This window comes from Monodon monoceros, unplaced genomic scaffold (genome assembly GCF_005190385.1).
Source record: "Monodon monoceros isolate NGI ecotype Baffin Bay Population unplaced genomic scaffold, NGI_Narwhal_1 Super_Scaffold_21, whole genome shotgun sequence".
Lineage (NCBI taxonomy): Eukaryota > Metazoa > Chordata > Mammalia > Artiodactyla > Monodontidae > Monodon > Monodon monoceros.
The window spans coordinates 62,032,419-62,052,829 of NW_021703778.1; the positions used below are offsets into that span (position 1 = coordinate 62,032,419).

The window sequence follows — 20,411 nt, forward strand, 5'->3', positions numbered from 1 at the left end:
ATGAAGAATAAAATTGTCTAATTAGTTCAGTATTATCAAATAGGCTTCACTTTTCAAAATGATGTCTAAAACTCACACAATGGAAACACATTTTATATAAGACAATCTACACTAGATCAAATTATTCTAATTTCTTTACATTGAGAACAAACAATTCCAAGATATCTTTTTAAAGATACATTTCCACCTCCAGGGATCATTATCATTTTAAAAAGAAAGAGTAGAATCTAGTTTACTGTACTGAGCTACTTAACACTTATTCTAACATAGGACACACAGGTTAAATATGGATCATCTGATCATACTCCCTGACATGTTTTAACAGAAAATATTTTCTTTAACTAGCTGTTAGGCCCCACAAAAACTAGTGAGCCAGGAGGGATCTAATGGCCTGCTTGACATGATTGCTGAATGACTGATAGCTTCAAGCATTCACCCTAGCAGTTGAAATCAATTAATCACTCATTGTAACTGGAGCAGAATATAATTAACTATGTTTGCTTGACTGGTTCAAGTATAATTCCACTAAAATCACTAAAAAAAACCCATTAGGAATATAGGCCATTATCAGGAATTGTTGCTAAAATAAAAACAGTAATGAATGAGCGTCTATATGAACTTAATTCACGTTTTTAAAAATTTTTTAAGAAAACGTTGAATACAAGCACAGGTAGAGAAAACAGTATAATGAGTCCCCAAGGGGCCGTCACCCAGCTTCAACAATTACCAACTCACGGTTAGTCTCGTTTTCAGCTTTACTCCCATACCCTACCCAACTGCAGCTCGCAATTTTTTTTTTTTTTTTAAATATCGGCTGTATAGCCTTCTATTTCGTTTTATTTTTTAATTATTTTATTTTTTTTGTTTTTTGTTTTGGCTGCGTTGGGTCTTCGTTGCTGCGCCCGGGCTTTCTCTAGTTGCAGCGAGCAGGGGTTAAACTCTTCCTTGCGGTGCGCGGCCTTCTCATTGCGGTGGCTTCTCTTGTTGCAGAGCATGGATTCTGGGCGCGTGGGCTTCAGTAGTTTCGGCTTGCGGGCTCTAGAGCGTAGGCTCAGCAGTTGTGGTGCACGGGCTTAGTTGTTCCGCGGCATGTGGGATCTTCCTGGACCAGGGCTCGAACCCTTGTCACCTGCATTAGCAGGTGGATTCTCAACCACTGCGCCACCAGGGAAGCCCTGCAATTTTTTTTTAAGCAAACCTAAACACAGTATCATTTCACTTTTAGGTCTTCAGCGTGCATCTCTAAAAGGGCTCCTTTTAAAAATGTAACCATGATACCATTATCACACCTAAAGATAATTGCAAAAATCCTTAAAATCATCATATATCCAGTTAGTTTTCCTATTTCCTCATTTTTCATTATTTCTATCAGGATCCAAATAAATCCATAGGTTGTATTGGCAGATAAATCTCAAGTCTCTCTTAATCCATCTTTTTCTTTTTTCCTTGCAAGTCAGTTGTTGAAGAAACAGGGTCATTTGTCCTGTAGTTTTCCAGTCTGGGTTTTGCTGATTGAAGCCTTTGTGGTATCATTTAACGTGCCTCTTTATTTCCTGTGTTTCTAGTACAGAGGCAGTTAGACCCGGAGGCTTGACCAGGATCAGATCGGACTTTTGGCAGGACTGCTTCAGAAGTGGCACGCGTGTCTCCATTAGGAAGCACAAATTATTGGACTGCTGTCTCTTTGTGAGGTTAGCAGCCACTGCTGCTTGTTGTCTGGGTCCATTAATCATTGTTGGGTACAATGGTGATATTGTATCACTCCTCTTTATTACCTGGAATATTTCTTTAAGAGCATATTCCAAAGGTAACTAGGATTTTGTAAACTATCATTATTAACTCACAGAGTAAAACAGCTTTGGCCAGTGGAAACTTCTTCAAGAGGCCTCCTTCAAGTGGCTTCTCTTGTTGCAAAGCACGGGCTCTAGGCGTGTGGGCTTCAGTAGTTGCAGCATGCAGGCTCAGTAGTTGTGGCGCACGGGCTTAGCTGCTCCACCGCATGTGGGATCTTCCCAGACCAGGGCTCTAACCCGTGTCTCCTGCATTGGCAGGCAGATTCTTAACCACTATGCCACCAGGGAAGCCCCTAGAAAATCTTTAACCCACTTTTAATTCCACTTTTAGGAATTTATTTTATTATTAGACTTAGGATTTTCCTTAAAGGATTGTTTAAAATAATGAACAATCTGAAAACCTAAATATACAAACAATAGGGAATTGGTTAATTTTTAAAATGTATAATACATCCATAGAATGAAATATTTACAGTCATTAAAATGATGCAGATACAATATCAATGTATTGTTAAATAAGAAAGGTGCACAGAAAAAAGTCTTAAAGACTATATCCCAAAATGTTAACAATGCAAACTGGGCTGTTCTCATGTTTCCACTGGCTGGTTTAGGATTTGGCTACTTGTCCATCTGCTTTCCAGTCTCCAAAATGTTATCTTCTCTTCGATATTTCTTATGCTTGTTGGATATGCTGTTTTCTTTCCCCAGTCACTATGATTTTAGCAGAGATTTTAGGAAAGAGCAGAGGCTAATAAATATTTTGCTCAACCCTCCATTTTTACCTAGTATCATGTTGCTTTTCATAGGAGAGAACAGATACTCTGAAGAGCTTATCAATTACAAAATATATGAATTTCTACTGAAAATAGTGCATACATGTATGTACCTAAGACACACAAACAAGACAGTAATACAGAATACAAGGGTTCATTCACTTGTATCCTAATAATGTAAAGGGTTGGATACAGAAATGATAGTGGAAAAACTAAAACTGGTAATAAACAGAAAAAGTGATTCAAATGGAAGCTGTTTTCAATAAAGAACATAAAACCAGAAACGCTGAAACTGAAGCTGAGCTCTGTGGGGCAAACTAATTATCCTTTTTGTTACTTAGAAGTCAAAAGTGTTTTTCAGGAAACTACAATTTCTTGCGACTTTAGTGACTTCTCTAGAGAAAAACTGTCCCTGGCAGCTGCTTTTATTTATTTATTTTTTTTGGCAGCTGCTTTTAAACTATATCCAACTTGCTCTCTAGTTTTGGGAGACCTTGACTCTTTAAATCTGGATAAAGAACATCACTTCTTATACCCCTGAAGATGGGCTGTCCAGTTCTGTAATGGACTTACTACGCTGACCCTCTTGTACTTTCGATTAGAAATACTTAGGAAATTAAAAGCCTTCCCAAGCACATGCACCCACAATTGCACAGCTGCCAAGGACACTAATCTAATCCCATCTTTGGAGAAATAATAATCATTAGGTCTTAAAATGTACAGACCACAGGGACCGAAATAAGAACTCGAGAGTAGTCTGCTCAATTTGGAGAAATCTTCAGTTTTCACTAGTCTGTGAATATAACAAAAATGAAGTACCTCAAAGCACAAACTGCTGAAGACGCCTCAGAAAAAAAGACTTATCAGATAAAGCTGCCATTCCCTAAAAGAAGTCCTTCCCAAAACTGTATATTGCCTGACACTATGGAGAACACTAGTCCAGAAACTGTAATAATTTATTCTATTGCTGATTTAATCTAAACAAAATTTAAATATTCAATTGTAAGTAAAAATAATAAATTTGCAATCATCTGAATCAATACTGATGGTTTCATAAACAAACATAATTAAATATACATTTTGAGGTTTCTAAATTAACTAAAAAGTATTGCATATTTTTACTCATTTAACAAATACTACTTATTTAAGCTGGCCTTAATATATTTAATAAATAACTAAATAACTTGGGTTTTGGGCAGATTGTTCTGTGCAAGGCACCACTCTGGGCTTACAATTCTTTTTCTAGGTAAGACTGAAATATCAAGTCTCTTCTTATTTGCTATGAATTTGACAAAGCAGGAAAACGTGGCTCAAATTTTTTAAATACACTTATCATCAAACTAGACTTTTAAAATAAATGAGGTACTTAGCATTCAAAACTTTGCAAAATATATATAAGACCAGTTTCCAAAATGACTCAGCTCTTCTGCTAAGACAGACACGTTTAAGCACTTTGAATATTGATTAGAAATAATGTAAAGCAGTTGAGACTGTTTTTCAAATGTTCATTGTGTGTAGAAAGAGATATCTAATAATAAAATTTTTACATGAAGTCTTAATTAGGAATAAAGATATCTGTACTTGTGTGGGAAGAGACCATCCTTTCTGCTTAACAACCTCTTTCATTTAGTAAGGACAAGCTGCCTTGCTGGAAGCTTCTTTTGATAGTTCTCAGAGTTCAAAGAGTATGAAACCTTCAAGACGATTTCATCAAGTCTATTTATTAATGCATTTCAAGTTTCAAAAAACCTTACATCTTTGCACAATACTTTATTTTTTGCAATTTTTAGTAAAAATTTCCAAAGTGAACAAAAAGATACTGTATAAAACACAGTGGACATTAAACTGACAGTAGTATTAGATCTCATTTGTCTTGATCCTTTTGTTTTACCACATCTTGATTTGCAGTGGAAAGAGTTCAGTGCACGCATCTCTTTTCAGAAAACATTTAACTTAGACTCAAAATAAAATGGGGCAGTATGTACCTGCCAAAACCCTACCACAGGATAACATTACAAGCAAAAAATGTACATGTTCCAAAGTCTACCACACTCAAGAAGTTACTAATAACTCTTGCAGAGTAAAAGTCACCATTTTAGAAATGCAAACCCACTTCCAACCTTTGCACAGTCCGAAAACAAAGGCATTTAAATGATTTAAAAGCAATTACATATATATCTACCTACCTGTTTGTTTAGAATTATTTATAGTCTATCTGGGGTTTCATGTACAAAATTTGTCTCTAAATCATGTACAAAAAGCTGTATTTTGAAAAAAGTCACCACATACTGTACAAGTTTACAAGGAAGAGATCCCATTATTTTCTCTAGCATTTTTGGCCTTGCTGGCTTGCGTCACATTATGAGAATGATTGTGTAAACCTTATACTCTTAAGAAAAAAAGAAAAAAGAAAAAAAGCCAAACACAAATCTTTTCAACTTTCCCTAAATCTGCCTCCTATGTGAAGCCAGGAAAATCATAGCTGTTTACTTCTAATTTAAGTGATGTAACTGGAAAACAAGAAGCAATAAATATGTCACAAGCTTAAAGTTTTTTTGTAATGCCCCCTTCCATTCCTGCATAGCAATAAGCCTGTTAATACATTAAATGCTTTTGCCTTCTTTCTTTAAAAAGCCAATTATTTACACCTGTTTAAAAAATAAATTTGGAATGGGACATTGTGCTGTTTCACCTTCATTGCAGTTAAAATATTTTAGGGAAAAAAAATGTCAGAAGGCCTAGCTACAATTTTAACTACTGGTTGAGCAAATCACTCTTCTTTAGTGGTTACCAATGATCAGTGATGATATGCTGAAAACGCTGTTCAAATATTTTGATAAAACAGAGACACAGCTTTTCTTTTCCGTATCAGACAAAACCGAAACATAATTAGCATACAAATAAGAGGCTGCAAATAAAAAGAATCATTTCACTGACATAATTGCTACCAAACATGAATAAAACTTCACCTATCACTTCAAAAATGGAATTGAATTAGAAAGTTTAAAATAAGTAAGTGGAAATCAGACATTTACATAAAGAACTAAGCCTGAAGTAGTAGTATGCTGCATATGTCCAGTTTGCACTTAACTGTGTTCTTCAGCATCGTCACTCTTGTGCTTTTAGCAGCCATTTGATAAAACAAAATGAATATCAGAACCAACTCCATCACAAGGAAAAGGTAAACTGATTCTCGTTTCAAAACTGCCTGTGTAAAGCATTACAGAATCCTGGACCACTGAATACCACCATTCTCTGTTATCCTGAGTATGTCAATTAAACAGTAATTTTTCATTAAGAGCGGAAAAATTTTATAATACAAAGAAACATCCATATTGCAATTTCTGTTTACAATTGCACACAGAAGTACAGTGTACGTAAGAAATACATGTCTGCATATAACAAGGTATGTACATTGGCAAGTGATGTCTCCAATGTTGAGGTGGTCGAGCCTCCTAGCCTTGATTGGCAGTTGAAAAAAATATATATATTTCAATTTGTGATAAAAGTTTATCGAGAGCCAAGTTTGCCTGCAAGTGAAGAAAATGCAGCAACGAAGAACAGGGAACACGGGGCACATAATAATATTCTAAGACTTTGTGCCATTAGGTTAAAAATATCTGTCCATAAGAAAATTGGGTTCCTTTTTCACATCCCACCCCCAAATTGGAATTTTCAGGCTTTAAAATTTAAGTAATTCCACCTGATCTGAGGACATGATCTCTTGCCATTTTTTTCTTCAACTGTTATTTGTGAGGGTTTAGTTTGGGGATGATGATTTAATAGGTTTCTCTTTGGAGTGAAGTTTTCCCATTGTAGGCACTAGGAAGAACCAAGGCAAAAGCTGAGTTAACGTCTCATGTGTCCCATCTGATAACTCTCCCGGGGCCTCTGACGCTGGGGTTGCTGAATGGGCTGGGGAGGTCTCCTCCTCTTTAAAGTGCCTGTGCGTCACAAACAAAAGCAAGAGAGATTTACCATGAGCTTTTTAGTCTTTAAAAACAAAGCTGCCATTTCAGTAAAAAAAAAAAAAAAAAAAAAAAAAGGGGGAAAAGAAAAAAGGTTCTAGATCAGCATTGTCCAAAACAAATATGAGCCGTATATGTAAGTTTCTATTTTCTGGTAACCACAGTGAAAAAAGTTAGAGAAACAGGTAAAATAATTTAAATAATATTTTTATTTCATTTAACCCAATAGTCAAAATACTATCATTTCAAGCTGTAATCAATATAAAGAATCATTAATGAAATATTTCATTTTTTAAATACTAAGTCTTCAGAGTCTGTATGTATTTTATATTTACAATACATCTCAATTGAGACTAGCCACATTTCAAGTGCTTAACAGCTACAACTATTAGATTAATATGGGTCTGAGGATAGACTCCATGAGGAAGAAATTGCTGGGTGTCTTCGAGCAAATGACTTAGCCTCTCTGAAACTCAGATGACTAACAAGTCTGTACAATAGGGATAATAACTAACTCAGATAGTCTGTTGTGAGGATTATATGATAATTCACGAAAAAGTGCTCAACATTTTTTGAGAGCGTTCAATAAACAACAGTTAAGAGCTGGAAAATCCTTAAAATGAAATTAAAAGAATTGCATCATTAAATGAGGCCATAATTGGTAATGTATCTAAAAAGTGTCACTTGGCCCTTGGAAATCCCTAAGAAACTGACATCAGTTCCAGAGTGCTAACTTGCTAATTTACAAAAAGCAATGACATCAAAATCAAATTTCCTTTGATTCCCACCAAGATACTGTCCCAGCATGACCACTGACCTCTCTTGCCTTAAGATAGGTAAATATAGGGGAACAACTGAGGGAAAATGGAGAAAATTATAAGAAACCCCTAACTTTAAACAACTTTGTGTAGGGCAGTGGATTTGGCCTGAGGCAAGAGGCTTCAATGAGAAGTGAGTGGGGGGCAGGAGAGGGAACTACTGCCATTTACCTCGGGCCTTGGGACAGTGTTGTCCCACACCTACTTCGCAGGTGTCCTGAGGGGAGCGTGGAAGCGACACCTACCTTGGGGAGGGGGTGGGAGAGACAGGTGGGGGCCTAAACAACCCACATCAGGCGCTTCCTTACCCTCCTTCTCCAAATCCCCTGGTCTAAAGAGGGTATCTCCTCCCAGCCCTGTCTCCCTGAGAGGCAAAGGGTGGTGGAGACAAAACCTTAGGAGTTGTTTTCAGAGATGGAGAATAACTATGGTTGTTTGGTGACTGAAGCCTCTACACTACGACTCTCCCACAGACTGGAACTTGTATTTCCCCATAAGCATCATCCCTAGGGAAAATGACTTTACGTGCCAGAAAATATTTCAAGAGCACGAACGTTAAAAACCATAACTGAAGCATCGCTATTAGAATAGAAAGAACAATCATTTAGAAGTAGTCTATCACAATAAAACCAAAAAGGGAAGATTTTTGGATTTTTTTTAAAGGATATATTAGCATTAGCAAAGGATATATTAGCAATTTTTTAAAAGGATATATTAGCATTAAATCGGCAGCCATAAGCTAGACTGGGTTGATTAAAAAAACCAACAAAAAAACACACACTTAAAAATCAACTACATAATTCATCCAATAATTCCATTCTCAAGGAGAAAGTATTATATATTAGTTACTTAAGACTCATTTATAATTCAGTTCTACTTGCTAAATGGTTCTGAGTAATAAAAACATTGCTCAAATTGTCTTACCTGGAAGAGGTTTAGGAGGAGGCAACTTTGGATTACTACTTGGAGTATGAACACTGCATATCTTAATAAAACCGGCCATTAACATGATCAGGGCAATTCCCATAAGTAATACTGCCCACCAATAAGCCTAGAAATAAACAGATTTTTCCACTGAAAAAACTATAAAATATTTTAGAGTATTTTATATTATATAAAATATACAATAGGATATATTACATTTTAATTTTTAAAGAACATCTGTTCATTGGGAGTTGTAGATATCATGTAAAAGCACATATATATTAATCTCTAAATAAAAAGTACAAAGGAGAAAACAAAAATCACCCATAATTTCACTTCCTAGAGGAAACCACTCAATCTTATTTTCATTTCAGTCTCTTTTCTATATAACTATGTTTGTCATACTCAGAAAAACACACGTGCAAAACTGGGGTCATCCTGCATATAGTTTATATTGCATTTTCCCATGTTACTAAATATTTTCTGATTTAAATACTTCCTTCCCTTCTTTTACCTGTTACTCTTACAGACTTTGCTTTTTATACTATCCAGTGACTTAGAAAGTATATAACTTGCTTTAAATTCTACTAGATAGATTTTTAAAATATTCTTTAACCTACATTTTTTTCTAATCATCAAAGCTAAGAGTGAAATTCTATCTTTTTTGAGACCCCTCTTTCCTGTTTCTCTATTTCATTTGGAACTTGAGTCCCAGACTACTGTTATTAAATTATTCCTATACAATGTATCTTAGTTCTCATTATATATATATATATATATATATAAAATATCTATTACATATATACTCACTTATTTAAAGGTTAACTGTCTTCTTTAATATGAAAAGTGGAAGGATACACACATTCTAGAAGCAGGTAAAGTTTACCTCTAAGAAGGTACTAAAAAATTTCATTTCCAACTTAAGTCAAATTAAATCAATTAGCCAAACCAAAAACCTTCAAAAACTACTGACATAATCTTATTTATAGAAAAATTACTGTTGCCATTCTTAATAAATTTAAGTCTATTTTGCAATTCAAAATATTCAATTTTTGTCTTAAGATAGCATGTACTAATAAACATCATACAAAATAGTAACAACTAGAAAACTATGAACCTTATATTGGCTTACGCAGATTGTTATAATACATATATAGTTATTGCTAATTATTGCCAATAAAACTCCCATTTAAGAAGCGCTTCTCGGATCTGGGGCCTTAAAACCAGCAGTCTACTACTTCTATACTGTTTTCTTTATCCAGCAGTGACAACATAATTAAAGAAACAGAAGCTGAAATAAAAATGAATGTTGTGGTAAAATACCCCAAGCCACTTTCCCCGTGTGTGCATAAAGCCTTTCATATATATACATATAAACATATCAATTTAATTTTGAAAGAATCCCAAACTTATAGAAAAGTTCCAAGTACAGTACAAAGAAGTTTGTAAAATCTGGAATCATCTGAGAGTAAACTGCTACCATGATGTCCTGTTACACTTGAACAATTCAGCATATAGTTCCTGCAACTTAAGGGGGTTTTCCTAGATAATCATAACAAAATCAGGAAATTGGCATTGTTACATCACTACCATTTAATCCTCAGACCTCCTCATTCAAGTTTTGCCATATGTCCCAATACCATCCGATTCAGAACTGTGCTGCATTTACCAGCTGTGTTTCTTTAGTCCCCCGCAATCTGGAAACAATCCAGTCTTCCCTTAGCTTATATAACTTGACACTTTTGAAGATTACAGGTCAGTTATTTTGCATTGGAATGTCCCTCAATTGGGGTTTCTCAGATGTTTCTTTATTATTAGATTCAGGTCATACATCTTTAGTAAGAATACCTCAGAAGTGATGCTGTATTCTTCTCATTGCATCCAACCAGGTGACACATGACTTTGATCTCATTACTAAGGACGTTAACTGGATCACTTGATCAAGGTGTTAACTGCCAAACTACCAAAAAGATACTCTTCTCTTTTGTAGTCAATGAGTATTTTGTACGGACATAATTTAGAACTATATAAATATTTTATTCTTCATAAAACTTTAAATTTATTTATTCCCTCATGATTTCCTATTTTCCTTAATGGGTTATAATCCATTACTATCATTATTGTGTCTTCTGGGCATGTCCTCACCATTCTTTGAGCACTTCAGCTGGCACAAGGAGTTCCAGGTTCATCTTGTTCTTTCCCTGCCCCAGCAATGGAATCAGTCATTTCTCCAAGGAGCCCTAGTTCCTTTAAAAACTGGCCCTCCTAAGCAGACACCCTCCTCACAATACTTGTACTGTGACATCACAAGCCAGTCACCCCTCCACAGGGTTCAAAGGGCACCCTGCCCTGTGCCAGTACAGCTCCCCTCACCAGGCATTGGATGCCTTGCTTGGCCTCACCTTATTGCCTTTAGGAATGAAGTGTTCAAGAAAGGAGAGAGCAAGGGGTGATGCAAGTCAGCCTTACTGCCGAAAGATTTATCTTTAAAGAGAAGCTACAAATCTGAATTTTTACATGAAATCTGTTTTTAAATGCTAACAACTCATTCAAAATTTCTAAAAACAACAGGTAGACCATACAAGACACATTTGCTGGGCTGAATCTGGCTTGGAAACCACAGCTTACAATCTACTTTTCAGAAGCCATTTCTTGCATCCTACTGAGATTGCCAGATAGTTTTCTAAAACTTTCTTTTGGTTTCTGTAGAAAATAATTTTCAGAGCACTGCTCTTCCCTGTGAGTCTTTAGGTTAATATTCCCTTTCCCTTGTTAAATAAATTTCCCACAGGCTCCTGTTGTTTTTCCTGTTTTATTCATCCTCAAATAACAGACCTGCTATTTATCAAAAAAAAGGCAGGGTTTAAGTCCTGTCCTCAGTCTGTCAACTCAAGTGCTGGCTGATTCCTCTTTTCATTTCTGCCTACTGTCACATGCAGAACTATATGCACAGCTTTTGTCATGTTCCAAGCATCCAGAGGCCTTTTAAATGTGGCATTCAATGAAGTTAAGACCTTCTCCTACCTTTCCTGTCTTCAACTCTGACACTCTGACCCAGTAAAATCATTAAGAACCAAAATCACCAGCTTGTACTGCTACAAGTACTCTTCCTGCTGTATACCAGTGGTTCTCAACCTCGGCTACACATTAGAATCGCCTGGAAACTCAGATACCTGGACGAAATCCCAGGCTCCAGTAGGGTAGGGGTGGGATCCTGACATCAGCAGTTTTGTTAAAGCTGCCACATGATTCCACTATGCAGCCAAGACTGAGAACTACTGGTCTCTACCAAGGGTCAGCAAACTTTTTCTATAAAGAGCCCAACAACTAACATTTTAGGCTTTGTGGGCCATATGGTCCTGGTCAAAACAATTCATTTCTGCCACTGTAGTACAAAAGCAGCCATAGGTAAGACACAACACAGGTGAATGTGGTTGTGTTCCAGTAAAACATTACTTACAATTCAGTGTTCTGGTGGAGGGCCCAGGGAACTGCATTTTAAACAAGCATGCCCGTGAGTGCTTCTTACTCAGTGTAGATATGCTGGCATTGTGGTACAGGACCATTCTGAGCAATGCAGGAAGTTTAGCATACATGGCCCTCATCCATCAAATGCCAGTAGAGTCCCTCAGTTACTCTGACAACTACTGGTAATTTCCAAATGCCCTCTGGAAAGGCAGTATCACCTCTAATGTGATCCATTTTATAAGCACAAAGGGTCAAGGGTCTTCCTACTACCTTCAGGCTGGTGGGCTAGTTCTGTTATGGGAGATGCCCTTCCATTCCTGACGTTCACCATATTCTCGAACACATTTCCTTCCTTCTAGTCTTCCACATGGTCATCAGTGTTACAACTACTTAAAACACAGAACTATGTCATTCCTCTATGTAAAGCCGTTCTTCAAAAGCTTCCCACTGGGCTTCCCTGGTGGCGCAGTGGTTGAGAATCTGCCTGCCGATGCAGGGGACGCTGGTTCGAGCCCTGGTCTGGGAAGATCCCACATGCCACGGAGCAACTAGACCCGTGCGCCACAACTACTGAGCCTGCGCGTCTGGAGCCTGTGCTCCGCAACGAGAGGCCGCGATAGGGAGAGGCCCGTGCACCGCGATGAAGAGTGGCCCCCGCTCACCGCAACTGGAGAAAGCCCTCACACAGAAACGAAGACCCAACGCAGCCATAAATAAAAAAAATAAAAAAAAAAAGCTTCCCACCAAAGATCTCCAAGATAAATCATTAAGTGGGAGAGAGATAAAAAAACAGAGCACACAATGAATTGCGGCCCAGTAAATATATGATTCCACTTGTCTTTTTAAAATATATTTTCTTGTAAAAATACAGTTTCTGAAAAATATATAAGAAACTCGTCTTGAGAGGACTGGGCTCCAGGGAAAAAAGGCGGCTTACTTTTCAACATATTACTTTGTCAATTAAAAAAAAAAAAGGATAATCACACTTTTCAAAAGGATAAAAGTGAAAAAAATTTTTATTTAAAATATTTCTTATGTCTGTGACTATTTCAGCTGCTCTCTCTTCATAAAACATCCACGTGTCCCTCTACTTACTAGTCCTTAAGAACTTAGCTTTGGTATCACATCCTTAAAGAAGCCTTGTCCAAATAGGTTCTCCTATTTCCTGTGAAAACATGATGCAGAACTTAAAATATGTTTCTATGTGCTTATCCTCTCTATCCCAAACTGGACTGCAAGCTTTTTGAATTTATATTCTATAAACTCAGTATATACTCTACCAAAAAGTACCTGTTGGACTAGTTATTACACATGAGTCATTACTCCAAATACTGACTTATCGAAACACTTCTCATTTATAATATTTATTTATATCTAGATTGCACATTTATTATATCTAGATTGCACGCACGCACAAATAATGCAAAAGGTTCTTACAACAGAGGACATAAAAAATTATAGTTTGACACCCCTTCTAATACCAGTTTTTCAGTACCTATACAGTTTTAAATAGAGATGCAAGTAGTATGGCAGTAACAAAACCAGACTGGAGAGAGGAAGCCTGAATTTAACAGTGGTTATAACTTTGTAGAAAACAAAGGTCAAAAGGACCGAGTCCCAGCTGAGATCAACAGACATTTACGAAAATGTGGCACCCAGGTCCTTGAGAATTTCCAGTCCCTTCTAGCAGTGTTCCTGGTCTTCCTCTAAAATCTTCCAGGATATATACCTATATACCTCAAAAGCCCAAAGCTGAGATGTTTTCGTGACAATGATAGTAGCTCTCAGAAATAGAATATCGCAGTGGATAGAAGATAGCAAGGAAAAACCAAACAAAACAATAGTGCATTTGAGAGTGTTAGTAAATATGGTCACCTTTGGTAGAGAAGATTTTTTTAAATGCCCCCTTCAAGAGAGAATTATCAGAGAGTGGTAAATGCTAAATCACGTTTTCTCATATACTATAAAATCTGGAAAAAGAATACCAACCAGGCTAACAAGTGCAATATATGTGTTTCATCTCAGAAAAGAGATCACAGTTTGTCCACCTGTTAAGAGTCTGAAATAAAAGAGAGCTGTCATTCATTCAACAGGCATTTAATGAATGTAAATTACGAGTCAAGCTCGTCTTTCATAGATACAAGGGTGTTAAGTGAAACTTAAGAGACAAAGACATCCAAAAGTTTAAAAAACAGCTTAGAAGTTAACAAGTACTAAATCAAGTCTGAGAAAATAATTTTACATAAGAAACAGATAGATGATGTTCAATACATCCACTTATATGGCCAAAAGAACACAAAGTAGAAAAATTAAGTAAAAATGACAAAAATGAAAGGTCAAAATTTCCCAGTCTAATTTATTATGTTCTAATTACAATAGTTTTTTATTTAATAATCTAAATAAACAAAAAGGACCTATAGGCTAACAAAACAATAAAACAGGTTTCACTCAAAAACCTGTGAGGGGGAAGGGGCAAGACAAGCCATCAAGTCTCTTCAGACATAAGATAATCTTAGCTGATTTTAAAGTGATAACAACTCTCAGTCACAGCAAACACGCTCTAGACTTCCGGGTAGTCACAAGACCATGTGGGACCCACAGTCCCTTGTCAGGATACTGATTATGCCATCCCGCAGGGGCAGAAAGCATCCCTTCATCCTTCAGAAGATACCATTGTCTGGACTCTGACTAAATGTTCTTTTATCCTTCAACACTCCACGCGCCACCCCTCTCGAAAGCAACTGGCTACTAATCTTCTTGTTACTTTATACTTAGCCTGGACAAGCAGGTTAAAATACCACTGAGAGATACCTGAAAACATTACAACTTCAAAGTTAGGATAATATGTATGATTTTTTCTTTTCCATATAAGTTACGACATAGTAATCTGCTTCATTCATCTAGCAAACACATACTGACTCCTTACCATATGCTAAGCCCTGTGACAATACTGCATCTTTGTTGTTAAAGTTTCGGTAGTGATATCTATGAGGCCTATTCTACTAGGCAACAAAGGACTCTGGAGGTCCACAACCACCTTCCATTTTCAACACAGCAAGAAGACAAAGTAGAAAATTTCTGTTACAAGTCTTTTAAAAAGGAGTCATTACACTGCAGAGACTGTAAAAATGGTTCCCAAACTTTAGCATGCACCATCACATACAGACTCAGGGGTCCACGTGGGACCTGATCATTTGCATTTTTATCAAGTTCCCAGGTGCTGCTGATGCTGCTGGTCAGGGGACTACACTTTGAGATCCACTGGTCTAGATTAGGGCTTGGCAGACACTTCCTATCAAAGGCCAGACAAATATTTTAGGCTTTATGGGGCCAAGCAGTTTCTGCTGCAACTATTCACAGTGCAAAAGCAGCCATAAGCAATATATAACTGAATAGGCATGGCCATGTTCTGAGAAATCACTACTTATGGACACTGAAATTTGAATTTCATATAATTTTCAGAAGAATATATTTTTTAAAATTAATTATGGCCATTAGTTCTGTTACGGTAATATTCTTTTTTTTTTAAATAAATTTATTTTATTTATTTATTTTTGGCTGCGTTGGGTCTTCGTTGCTATGCGCAGACTTTCTCTAGTTGCGGCAAGCGGGGGGCTACACTTTGTTGCAGTGCACGGGCTTCTCACTGCAGTGGCTTCTCTCATTGTGGAGCACCGGCTCTAGGCGTGCAGGCTTCAGTAGTTGTGGTGCACTGGCTTAGTTGTTCCGCTGCATGTGGGCTCTTCCAGGACCAGGGCTCGAACCCATGTCCCCTGCATTGGCAGGAGGATTCTTAACCACTGCACCACCACGGAAGTCCCCAGAAGAATATTATTTTGATTTTTTTCAACTACTTATACACGTGAAACCATTCTTAGCTGTAAGCCATACAAAAATAGGCAGTGGGCTAAATTTGGCTCATGAGCCATAGTTTGCCAACCCCTGTTCTACATGAATGGTTGGTTCTCAATCCCAGTTGCTCATCAGAATTGAGAGTTGGGAGCTTTGAAATGACCCAAACACTTTATACTCCATCCCCAGAGATTCTGACTTAATTGGTCTAAGCCCTTAGGTGATTCTCATGTACAATATGAATAAAGGTCAGGTAAGTTTGGAAAATGAAGTTAAAAAGACTTTTTATCGTGGGGCTTCTCACAATATTATCACAAATCTCTAAGAGGGGACTATAGTATGCAATATCTTCCAGATTCATTTGACCACCAAACCTATGGATCTAGTGTTCTGTGGAGCACTTGGAAACACTGCTCTAAATCCTTCATAAAGAACACCAGATACTTACCTAGGTTCATAAAATTACAGCAAAATGAGAGAGAAGAAATTAACTAACAAATGAGAAACATAGTTGACTCGTCAAAATAATAATAAAAAGATGAACTCCTGATAAAACTGAACAAATTAAAAAGAAAAAAGCCACAAACTAACAGGCAATTATTTTAAAGTGTGGGGTAAATACAGTGATAGATTTGGAAAAAATCAAGGTCAAAGATGGTTTCCTATGTCAAACCTAACACAAAAGGTGCAAAAAATGTGAACACATCAGTAACTATGGAAGAAAATGAAGAATTACCAATGTACCCATTTAATGAAAAGGAGACAGTGGTACAGGGTCTTAACAGATTTACTGGTGAATGCTCTCCAACTTTTCAAGAACTAGGTGACCCCTTGATAAATCCAAAGGCTGTTTATCATTATCTCCTGGCGAGACACACAGTAGGCACTCAGCCTACATTCAAACATTACTGTCAAAAACAACTTTTCCCCAGAAAAGAAAGTAAAAGTCTTTATTACATCATTTCCATGGTGCCTACAGCAGTCAGTAACTCATGCCCTGAACTATTAAACTGTTAAGGTTCTTCCCACTCTACCCTCATGAGGAAAAAAGATGCCATAGTACACTGTGGAAAGGAGACAAAAGAGCCACCAGGTACCAATGGAAAGGAAAGTCAGTGAAACTAACCCATCATCCCTTTCACAGCTTCTTACCAGAGCAAACTAATAACCTACATTACTAACTAGAAGGACACTTTCCTTATACACGATGAAAGACCAGTGTAACAAAATGAACTCTGCTATGCAAGTGAACTCTGCAAGTAACACAAATGAGACAAATAACTTGTAAGGAAGTGGCTGCTGTTTATCTTACTGTTTGATCTGATTAATGCCCACAAATGCAGCAACAGCCTAACGGTACTCTTCCGGCATTATGGACCATGCTATTTGAAAGGGTGGCATGTGAATGTCAACACTGATTTAAAATAACAGTGTTCTATACCCATTTAAGGCAAATCTGCATAAACCTAAAAGTGCCTGATTAATCAGTTCCAGAGCACAAGACTTCACATTGCTACAATTCACTGTAAGAAGCATTTCACAAAATCCTCAAATCTAAAATATGAAAAAAGGTTTTAAAAACACTTTAAGTAAAAAGATCATTTCTATTAAATATTTTAAAATAGGAATGAGTTTTTGAAGTTGTAAATAAAATGAATCAAAATTAAATATAATGGAGAAAAGTGGAAAAATATTATTTTTAGATGATATGATTTACTATCTAGAAAACCTACAACATCTGGCACAACAACATAAACTCAGCAGAACATAACTCTGAGATTCCAATTATCAGATTTTTTTCTTTGAACACACTGTTTCCCATAGTAGACAAGTATACTAGATCTCAACTTTTTCTTATTAGAGATAATCAGAAAAAAAGAATATAAGAACTGGATTTGAGCTGAAAACAGGGAAGTAAGGGAGCCAAGAAATGTAAGCTGCCTGAAGTCACAGAATTAGCAAACGTCAGAAGGATGATCTGAATCCTCGTGTAATTCCAAGCCTGTACCCTTTTCACTTTACCATAGTGCCAGAAGGCACCTTTAGGTGTTTTTTTTTTTTTGCGGTACGCAGGCCTCTCACCGCTGTGGCCTCTCCCACTGTGGAGCACAGGCTCAGCGGCCATGGCTCACGGGCCCAGCCACTCCACAGCATGCGGGATCCTCCCGGACCAGGGCACAAACCCGTGTCCCCTGCATTGGCAGGCGGACTCTCAACTGCTGCGCCACCAGGGAAGCCCTAAAAATCACTCTTCAGATAAAATACAGTTGACCCTTGAACGTGGCGGGTTAATCATAGTTAGCCAACCACCTCCAAAGTCCTCTATATCCATGGTTCCTCCACACCGGCAGATTCAACCAACTCCACACTGTGTACTACTGTAGTATATACTATTGAAAAATATCTGCTTATAAGTAGACCCATGCAGTTCAACCCATGTTGTTCAAGGGTCAACTATAACTCCAGTATAAACAGAAAAGAAGTGATTTTCTCATAACAGCGGTGACCTCTAACCAAGTAAAGTTATGATCAAATCATTTTAAGATAAGGTTTCTTTATAAATAAAAACTATACTTACCACAATCCATTCAGCAATGTTTTCATAGAGCTCTGGACTGAAAATTGCTTTTTTAAGCCTAGCTAGAGGACCATCAGCATCTACTAATCTGCACCGCATGAAAACATCACAGTAGCCTCTAAAATCATTGCATGGGGATCCAGGTTGCAGGGTGATGGTTCGACCAAGGAAGTACTTGTTCCACTGCACAGACCCTGTACTGGCACACGTTGCTGGCTCCACTGCAAAAGAAGTGTCAAATATAAGTTGAAGATCAGATTTCCTATCGGGCTAGCTCCGGAGAGAGGGAGGAAAGGAAGAAACTGCCTAAAATCATCACCATGATGTGTTATATAGACTTTCATTAGTTAGACTAGGTAACACCACTGGTAATTCACCTTAAATATTACAGCATAAACAAACAACCAGCAACTCCTAACTTAGTGCCTACAATGGCTTTAAATCCTTCTAACAGGATTTATATTAATTATTGTAAAAACGCTGGCAGGTTTTGTCTAGTTTATCATTTTAAAAACACTGTAGGGACCATAATACTAGAAACACAATTCTATACTACATTTTAAAATTTCTCAAGAGGATCAGTTCAGCTGGAAATTATCTGTCCCAACTGTATATCAAAGTTTAACACTTAAAATTTAGGAGAAAATAAGGTTTTTGAAACAGATTTTATACTCTTTCATTTTAAAAGCCTTACTCTTCTTCATACAGCAGACATGGCATAATTCCTTATCATCTTTGCCATCAGAACTGGCACAGGTGCACTCCTCCAAGCCATATTTCTCACAGATAGAACCTGCACATTGCTGAAAGAAAAATAAAAGACCAATTATTTAATGCCTATACAGTCAAACCTCTTGTTGACAATAGCAGACAGAGACACCTCCAATGCTAAAATAATTAAGTAGAAATACAAGTCGGGGGGCGGGGGGGAAGCATAGATTAGTATCAGAAATGGATGGTATAAACACATCTTAAAAAGAGTAAGTGCAGGGGCTTCCCTGGTGGCGCAGTGGTTGAGAGTCTGCCTGCCGATGCAGGGGACAAGGGTTCGTGCCCCGGTCTGGGAAGATCCCACATGCCGCGGAGTGGCTGGGCCCGTGAGCCATGGCTGCTGAGCCTGCGCGTCTGGAGCCTGTGCTCCACAACGGGAGAAGCCACAACAGTGAGAGGCCCGTGTACCACAAAAAAAAAAAAAAAAAGTAAGTGCAAATAAGATAGTAAATCTATAAAGAAATGGTAACTTAAAAATCTAGACCAAACAAAAACAGAGAAGGAGATTAGATGAGCATCGACTTTATGTTGGTTATTATGGCTCCTTTATAAGAAGAGAAAAATGAAATTTTCCTCATGTAGAGGAAAGTGATTATTTAGCCAAGAAAGCTTTAAAGGCTTCACATTCAGAGGAAATAACTGAGAGTTCTTTTATTTAGAGTATTAAAATGTTAATTTATAAAACTTAAAAGAAATACAAAGTTACATGCCTAGTTACATAACTATTTTTCTCTAGAGAGTATCAAACGCATGCAGTAGAAAGATGAAAGACAAGTCAATAACTAATCAAATGCCACCAGGCACTTATGCCACATAATGCATTCACAGCTTTGTGAGGAAATAGATAGGGACCGAGATTAATTACTTTATGCGGCTTTAAGTGGCAACAAACAATTATCCTGAAAAAGGTTTCATAAAACTAAATAAACGACATACAAATCAAATGCTCACCCCATTAATGCACACTTGTGTATGCCTATTACAGTCTGTAAAGTTTGGTTTAGGATCAGATGCTGGGCAGAGAGCTGTGATGCCATTACATATTCCTTCTTTTGCACAGTCTGAATCATCCCGACACTTCTCAGTTTTTGACTTGAATGCACACTGTGCTGTGCAACAGGGACCTTGACTTGGACTAGAAGAAACATTGAGGTGAGTAAAGAAAATCACTAGGATATTTCCTATACATATAGATACAGTCCTAATTTTTAAATCATAAATGCTAAGTATGTTACTGTTAAACAAGTCTTATTGGAATAAGAGGCTATTAAATTTCAACATTCTAATAAGTGCAGAAAAGTGATTAAGAATCTTGTTTTTATCATGAAGGCATACTATATTGAGCTTTCTTATTCTATTCTATTTGCCTATAGTAAAAGGTTATAATGGAAAATGGATTAAATATTAGGCAAGTCATCATTGTTTTTCATAGATACACATTAGTCAATTTATCAACTTTTCTCACA

The 20,411-nt window shown here is 37.1% G+C and overlaps 1 protein-coding gene across 2 annotated transcripts in view; it reads right to left on the minus strand.

Annotated features, from left to right (window-relative positions):
* Positions 1–4,269: 4,269 nt before the first annotated feature.
* Positions 4,270–20,411, minus strand: part of ADAM10 (ADAM metallopeptidase domain 10) — a 111,161-nt gene continuing 95,019 nt past the window's right edge. The window contains exons 12-16 of one of the 2 annotated variants that reach the window (XM_029237638.1): positions 19,897–20,080; positions 18,869–18,977; positions 18,175–18,395; positions 8,277–8,403; positions 4,270–6,510 (exon numbers count right to left, since the gene is read on the minus strand). In XM_029237638.1, the coding sequence (XP_029093471.1) occupies positions 6,416–6,510; positions 8,277–8,403; positions 18,175–18,395; positions 18,869–18,977; positions 19,897–20,080 (736 nt within the window). In that variant the 3' untranslated portion in view covers positions 4,270–6,415. The remainder of the gene's footprint in view (positions 6,511–8,276; positions 8,404–18,174; positions 18,396–18,868; positions 18,978–19,896; positions 20,081–20,411) is intronic. The other variant, XM_029237639.1, reaches the window with a different exon arrangement.